This window comes from Alosa pseudoharengus, unplaced genomic scaffold (genome assembly GCF_046254945.1).
Source record: "Alosa pseudoharengus isolate Yale_2024_CS ecotype anadromous, Long Island Sound unplaced genomic scaffold, YU_APseudo_1.1 YU_APseudo_1.1_scf_1, whole genome shotgun sequence".
Taxonomy (NCBI): domain Eukaryota; kingdom Metazoa; phylum Chordata; class Actinopteri; order Clupeiformes; family Clupeidae; genus Alosa; species Alosa pseudoharengus.
Genome location: NW_027468564.1, coordinates 14793577 through 14801076, shown reverse-complemented (window position 1 = coordinate 14801076; position 7500 = coordinate 14793577). Strand labels below are relative to the sequence as shown.

General features: G+C 42.2%; 1 protein-coding gene across 1 annotated transcript in view; it reads right to left on the bottom strand.

Moving 5' to 3' along the window:
* Positions 1-7500, bottom strand: part of LOC143117156 (regulator of G-protein signaling 11-like) — a 20021-nt gene that overhangs the window by 9214 nt on the left and 3307 nt on the right. The window contains exons 2-5 of the mRNA XM_076278690.1: positions 3780-3831; positions 3508-3566; positions 3151-3227; positions 2666-2747 (exon numbers count right to left, since the gene is read on the bottom strand). Coding sequence (XP_076134805.1) covers positions 2666-2747; positions 3151-3227; positions 3508-3566; positions 3780-3831 — 270 coding nt within the window. The remainder of the gene's footprint in view (positions 1-2665; positions 2748-3150; positions 3228-3507; positions 3567-3779; positions 3832-7500) is intronic.

Here is a 7500-nt window from a genome sequence, read left to right as displayed (position 1 = left end):
AATGTAGTTCCCATTTCTGTAAACCATACATAAATTTAAAGAAAAATATTACCACTCGAGGGAAATCAGTGTGGTGTCCATGTGAAAAAATAGGCATAAATCTAGCGTACACATTTTCACAAATCACTGATGTGTTGATGACATAAATTAGGAAATGTTAGAGGACTTAAGGAGACGTGATGTTGAACTGCATGCCGATGCCATTTAACCCAAATGACCCAGCGGCAGCACGGGAGAGAAGAGATTAACTGACGGAAGATATGCATTGTCTATAGAGAGGTAATGTTAGATTACATTGTACACTGCAAATATATCACCATGCATTCATAACCTCGTGATTCAGTGAGAATGATCCCAAAACATCGGAAAGTATGTCTTTGTGACAATTCTGTATTACATTTTGTCAAGATGAAAAATCAATAGCTAACTGTTCCCAACTGAACAGTGATTATAGCGCTGTGAACGCTCCTGGCTGCACCTGGCAAATACGCCACCATAATAGCAATCAGCTATGGAACAAGCGTGCCTGTTGTTAAAGGGAATGTGAGATGACGCTCTGATTGGTTTATTGCACGTTACGCCCAAACCACACCCATGATTAATGTAGCTACTTCAGACCACCCCATTTTAGATTTGCGTCGGGCGCAACAGTCAATATCCCGCCGGTAAAATAGCATCAGCGCCCAAGATCCGCCCACAAAGTCACTTGCGTTTTGCGCGAAGACACTTCCGTTTCAGACCATTAAAATAGGGCCCACACAGTCTCTCTCTCTCTCTCTCTCTCTCTCTCTCTCTCACACACACACACACACAGACACACACACTTTTCCTAACTCTTATGGAATCCTCTTAAGCCTGGATATGGACCCATTAGACTGAAAGCCTTGACCACATGACTACAGTACACACACACACACACACACACACATGACTACAGCACACACACACACACACACACACATGACTACAGCACACACACACACACACACACACAGACATGCAGATAGATACAGAGAGAGAGAGAAAGTCTCCCACCACCAAATCTCTCCTGACACTGAAAGAGACAGGTGATTGTCCATCATAAATACTTTTTTTGTATTTTTTTATTCATAAAAAACAAAAGAGAGAGAGAGAGTGGTGTGTGTGTGGTGCATGTGTGTGTGTGGTGAATGTGTGTATGTGTGTGCGTGTGTGTGTGTGTGCGTGTGTGTGTGTGTGTGTGTGTGTGTGTGTGTTTGTTCCACTCTAGTTAGTCTTTTCTTGCTCTCTGCTTTTATGAAATGAAAGGCTTTCCTGCTTTAGTCCTGTTTTTCAGTGTGTGTGTGTGTGTGTGTGTGTGTGTCGGTGTGTGTGTATGTGTGTGAGTGTGTGTGTGTGTGTGTGTCTGTGTGTGTCGGTGTGTGTGTATGTGTGTGTGTGTGTGTGTGTGTGTCAGTGTGTGTGTGTGTGTGTGTGTGTGTGTGTCTGTGTGTTTCGGTGTGTGTGTATGTGTGTGTGTATGTGTGTGTGTGTGTGAGTGTGTGTCGGTGTGTGTGTCTGTGTGTGTGTGTGTCGGTGTCGGTGTGTGTGTGTGTGTGTGTGTCGGTGTGTCTGTGTCGGTGTGTGTGTATGTGTGTGTGTGCCTCTGTATGTGCGTGTCTGTGTGAAAGGCTGTCCTGACATCAGCTAACTCCCACCGGCGCATAATTGTGACATAATAGTCGCACTGCGGCGCATAATTGTGACATAATAGTCGCCTTGGTTGTTCACACTGCGGCCGCATTGAAAAAAATCAAACCAGAAATGGGTCTGATCCAGGACCACATATGGAAGTGTTCTAAACCTGTGTCTGATCCAGGACCACATATGGAAGTGTTCTAAACCTGGGTCTGATCCAGGACCACATATGGAAGTGTTCTAAACCTGGGTCTGATCCAGGACCACATATGGCATTTTAGATATAGTGGTCTATATCTAAAAAAAAAATCAGATCTGGGCAAGATTTGAGTTTTCACACTACTTCTGAAGAAGTCTGACCTGGTCACTTGACCCTGAAAAAAGTGAGTTAAGTATAAGTATATATACTCTTTTGATCCCGTGAGGGAAATTTGGTCTCTGCATTTATCCCAATCCGTGAATTAGTGAAACACACTGTACAATGCCAAGCACACAGTGAACACACAGTGAGGTGAAGCACACACTAATCCCGGCGCAGTGAGCTGCCTGCAACAACAGCGGCGCTCGGGGAGCAGTGAGGGGTTAGGTGCCTTGCTCAAGGGCACTTCAGCTGTGCCTACTGGTCGGGGTAATCAGATTTGGGTCACTTTTGCCTGCAGTCTGAACGTAACAGGGGTGAAGAGGTCTATGAGAGGTCAAAACGATTGGACTGTAAGCACACCAATCAGGGCTCAGTGCACAATTTGCTCTTAACTCCTTTTGGTTTTGTAGAGACATGTTGGACCATTGTGAGTGTGTGTGTGTATATGGGTCTAACCGGGGGTCTGTTTTGTAGAGACATGTTGGACCATTGTGAGTGTGTGTGTGTATATGGGTCTAACCGGGGGTCTGTTTTGTTGAGACGTGTTGGACCATTGTGAGTGTGTGTGTGTATATGGGTCTAACCGGGGGTCTGTTTTGTTGAGACTTGTTGGACCATTGTGTGTGTGTGTGTGTATATGGGTCTAACCGGGGGTCTGTTGACAAGCCAGAAGGCCTGCTCTTGACACTCCAGCACAATGCGATCAGCCTTTCTCCGATGCTTTGACGCCCTACACACAAATGTACACACACACACACACAACGCATTACAATCATAATTTGAACACTGTTACCATACTAAATGTATGAAACACTTATTTTGTTGAGGGTGTGGTTGCCTAGCAACGCCCTCATGTGTAGCCTCACGTTAGCTTCCAGTAGCCTCACGCTAGTTAGCCACCACAGACTGTATATAAAGCCAAAGGGGGCTAGCTAGCGGCGGTAGCTAAAAGGGGGCTAGCCGGCGGCGGTAGCTAAAAGGGGGCTAGCCAGCGGTGGTAGCTAAAATGGGGCTAGCCAGAGGCGGTAGCTAAAAGCAGAATGCAGCATGAACTAACTGCAAACACCTCACTACTGCACTAGACATTTCAAACACACCCTGTGTGCACTGAAACAGACACACACACACCTTACCTGAGTTGTTCCCTGGCCTGCATCACTACAAAGTCCCAGGTGTGATTTATTCGCTTATGGAGCATATTATAGTTCTCCTGAGAGAGGGGTAGAGAGAGAGAGAGGGATAGAGAGAGGAGAGGGAGAGAGTGAGAGGAGAAGGAAAGAGAGAGAGTTTAAGGATGAAGGGGAGAGGCAGTCTGTGTGAATATTTCAAACAGTCAGATTTGGCATAAATGTTTCAACACCCTCTCACTTAGCATTACTTACAATGCCAATTACAATCAGCCCCAGACTTTTATAATGTATGTGTGTGTGTGTGTGTGTGTGTGTGTGTGTGTGTGTGTGTGTGTGAGTATATGTGTGTGTGTGTGTTACCTTTTCATATTCAATCAATTGGCCCTGTTTCCGAATATTCTTCTTGGCTAGATAGATTGCTGTGAATATACACACATACACATATCCACACACACACCACACACACACACACACACACACACGCACAGACACACACACACAAGAATATGTATACACACACAAAGACAGGCATGATGATCATTATACATAATACATACATGCATTATGTTTGCTTGTTGATGATTGGTTGAGCATCATTATGTTTGCTTGTTGATGATTGGTTGAGCACATACCATAGTCAAGCTCTGAGGCGGGCCAACGGGATGAAATCCAATAATATGGAGTCTGTCAGGAAAAGGGGAGAGAGAGCGAGAGAGAGAGAGAGAGATGAAGAGACAGGAAGAGAGAGATGAAGAGAAGAGAGAGATGAAGAGAAGAGAGAGATGAAGAGAAGAAAAGAGAGATAAAGAGAAGAGAGAGAGATGAAGAAGAGAAGAAAAGAGACAGGAAGAGAGAAGAAAAGAGAGATGAAGAGAGAAGAGAGAGAGATGAAGAGAGAAGAAAAGAGAGAGATGAAGAGAAGAGAGAGAGATGAAGAGAAGAAAAGAGAGATGAAGAGAAGAAAAGAGAGATGAAGAGAAGAGAAGAAAAGAGAGATGAAGAGAAGAGAGAGAGATGAAGAGAAGAAAAGAGAGATGAAGAGAAGAGAGAGATGAAGAGAAGAGAGAGAGATGAAGAGAAGAAAAGAGAGATGAAGAGAAGAGAGAGATGAAGAGAAGAGAGAGAGATGAAGAGAAGAGAGAGAGATGAAGAGAAGAAAAGAGAGAGAGAGATGAAGAGAAGAGAGAGATGAAGAGAAGAGAGAGATGAAGAGAAGAGAGAGAGATGAAGAGAAGAAAAGAGAGATGAAGAGAAGAGAGAGATGAATAAGAGAAAAGAGAGAGATGAAGAGAAGAGAGAGAGATGAAGAGAAGAGAGAGAGAGATGAAGAGAAGAGAGAGAGATGAAGAGAAGAGAGAGAGATGAAGAGAAGAGAGAGAGATGAAGAGAAGAGAGAGAGATGAAGAGAAGAAAAGAGAGAGATGAAGAGAAGAGAGAGAGATGAAGAGAAGAGAGAGAGATGAAGAGAAGAAAAGAGAGATGAAGAGAGAAGAAAAGAGATGAAGAGAAGAGAAGAGAGATGAAGAAAAGAGAGATGAATAAGAGAAGAGAGAGAGATGAAGAGAGAAGAAAAGAGAGAGATGAAGAGAAGAGAGAGAGATGAAGAGAAGAAAAGAGAGATGAAGAGAAGAGAGAGAGATGAAGAGAAGAAAAGAGAGATGAAGAGAAGAGAGAGAGATGAAGAGAAGAAAAGAGAGAGATGAAGAGAAGAGAGAGAGATGAAGAGAAGAAAAGAGAGATGAATAAGAGAAGAGAGAGAGATGAAGAGAAAAGAAAAGAGAGATGAATAAGAGAAGAGAGAGAGATGAAGAGAAGAAAAGAGAGAGATGAAGAGAAGAAAAGAGAGAGATGAAGAGAAGAGAGAGAGATGAAGAGAAGAAAAGAGAGAGATGAAGAGAAGAGAGAGAGATGAAGAGAAGAAAAGAGAGATGAATAAGAGAAGAGAGAGAGATGAAGAGAAAAGAAAAGAGAGATGAATAAGAGAAGAGAGAGAGATGAAGAGAAGAAAAGAGAGATGAATAAGAGAAGAGAGAGAGATGAAGAGAAGAAAAGAGAGAGATGAAGAGAAGAGAGAGAGATGAAGAGAAGAAAAGAGAGAGATGAAGAGAAGAGAGAGAGATGAAGAGAAGAAAAGAGAGAGATGAAGAGAAGAGAGAGAGATGAAGAGAAGAAAAGAGAGAGATGAATAAGAGAAGAGAGAGAGATGAAGAGAAGAGAGAGAGATGAAGAGAAGAAAAGAGAGAGATGAAGAGAAGAGAGAGAGATGAAGAGAAGAAAAGAGAGATGAAGAGAAGAGAGAGAGATGAAGAGAAGAAAAGAGAGATGAAGAGAAGAGAGAGAGATGAAGAGAAGAGAGAGAGATGAAGAGAAGAGAGAGAGATGAAGAGAAGAAAAGAGAGATGAATAAGAGAGAGAGAGAGATGAAGAGAAAAGAAAAGAGAGATGAATAAGAGAAGAGAGAGAGATGAAGAGAAGAAAAGAGAGAGATGAAGAGAAGAAAAGAGAGAGATGAAGAGAAGAGAGAGAGATGAAGAGAAGAAAAGAGAGAGATGAAGAGAAGAGAGAGAGATGAAGAGAAGAAAAGAGAGATGAATAGAGAAGAGAGAGAGATGAAGAGAAAAGAAAAGAGAGATGAATAAGAGAAGAGAGAGAGATGAAGAGAAGAAAGAGAGATGATGAAGAGAAGAGAGAGAGATGAAGAGAAGAAAGAGAGAGATGAAGAGAAGAGAGAGAGATGAAGAGAAGAAAGAGAGGAGAGATGAAGAGAAGAGAGAGAGATGAAGAGAAGAAAAGAGAGAGATGAAGAGAAGAGAGAGAGATGAAGAGAGAAGAGAGAGAGAAGATGAAGAGAGAGAGAGATGAAGAGAAGAAAAGAGAGAGATGAAGAAGAGAAGAGAGAGAGATGAAGAGAAGAGAGAGAGATGAAGAGAAGAGAGAGAGATGAAGAGAAGAAAAGAGAGAGATGAAGAGAAGAGAGAGAGATGAAGAGAAGAAAAGAGAGAGATGAAGAGAAGAGAGAGAGATGAAGAGAAGAGAGAGAGAGATGAAGAGAAGAAAAGAGAGAGATGAAGAGAAGAGAGAGAGAGATGAAGAGAGAAGAGAGAGAGATGAAGAGAAGAAAAGAGAGAGAGAGATGAAGAGAAGAGAGAGAGATGAAGAGAAGAGAGAGAGATGAAGAGAAGAAAAGAGAGAGAGAGATGAATAAGAGAAGAGAGAGAGATGAAGAGAAGAGAGAGAGATGAAGAGAAGAAAGAGAGAGATGAAGAGAAGAGAGAGAGATGAAGAGAAGAAAAGAGAGAGATGAAGAGAGAAAGAGAGATGATGAAGAGAAGAGAGAGAGATGAAGAGAAGAGAAGAGAGATGAATAGAGAAGAGAGAGAGATGAAGAGAAGAAAGAGAGATGAAGAGAAGAAAGAGAGAGATGAAGAGAAGAGAGAGAGATGAAGAGAAGAAAGAGAGAGATGAAGAGAAGAGAGAGAGATGAAGAGAAGAGAGAGAGATGAAGAGAAAAGAGAGAGATGAAGAGAAGAGAGAGAGAGATGAAGAGAAGAGAGAGAGATGAAGAGAAGAGAGAGAGATGAAGAGAAGAGAGAGAGAGATGAAGAGAAGAGAGAGAGAGATGAAGAGAGAAGAGAGAGAGATGAAGAGAAGAGAGAGAGATGAAGAGAAGAGAGAGAGATGAAGAGAAGAGAGAGAGATGAAGAGAAGAGAGAGAGATGAAGAGAGAAGAGAGAGAGATGAAGAGAAGAAGAGAGGATGAAGAGAAGAGAGAGAGATGAAGAGAAGAGAGAGAGATGAGAGAGAAGAGAGAGAGAGATGAATAGAGAAGAGAGAGAGATGAAGAGAAGAGAGAGAGATGAAGAGAAGAAAGAGAGAGATGAAGAGAAGAGAGAGAGATGAAGAGAAGAAAAGAGAGAGATGAAGAGAAGAGAGAGATGAAGAGAAGAGAGAGAGATGAAGAGAAGAAGAGAGAGATGAGAGAGAAGAGAGAGATGAAGAGAAAGAGAGAGATGAAGAGAAGAGAGAGAGATGAAGAGGAGAAAAGAGAGAGATGAAGAGAAAAGAGAGAGATAAAGAGAAGAAAAGAGAGATGAAGAGAAGAGAGAGAGATGAAGAGAAGAGAGAGAGATGAAGAGAAGAAAAGAGAGAGATGAAGAGAAGAAAAGAGAGAGAGAGATGAATAAGAGAAGAAAAGAGAGAGAGAGATGAATAAGAGAAAAGAGAGAGATGAAGAGAAAAGAGAGAGATGAAGAGAAGAGAGAGAGAGATGAAGAGAAGAGAGAGAGAGATGAAGAGAAGAAAAGAGAGAGAGATGAAGAGAAGAGAGAGAGATGAAGAGAAAGAGAGAGATGA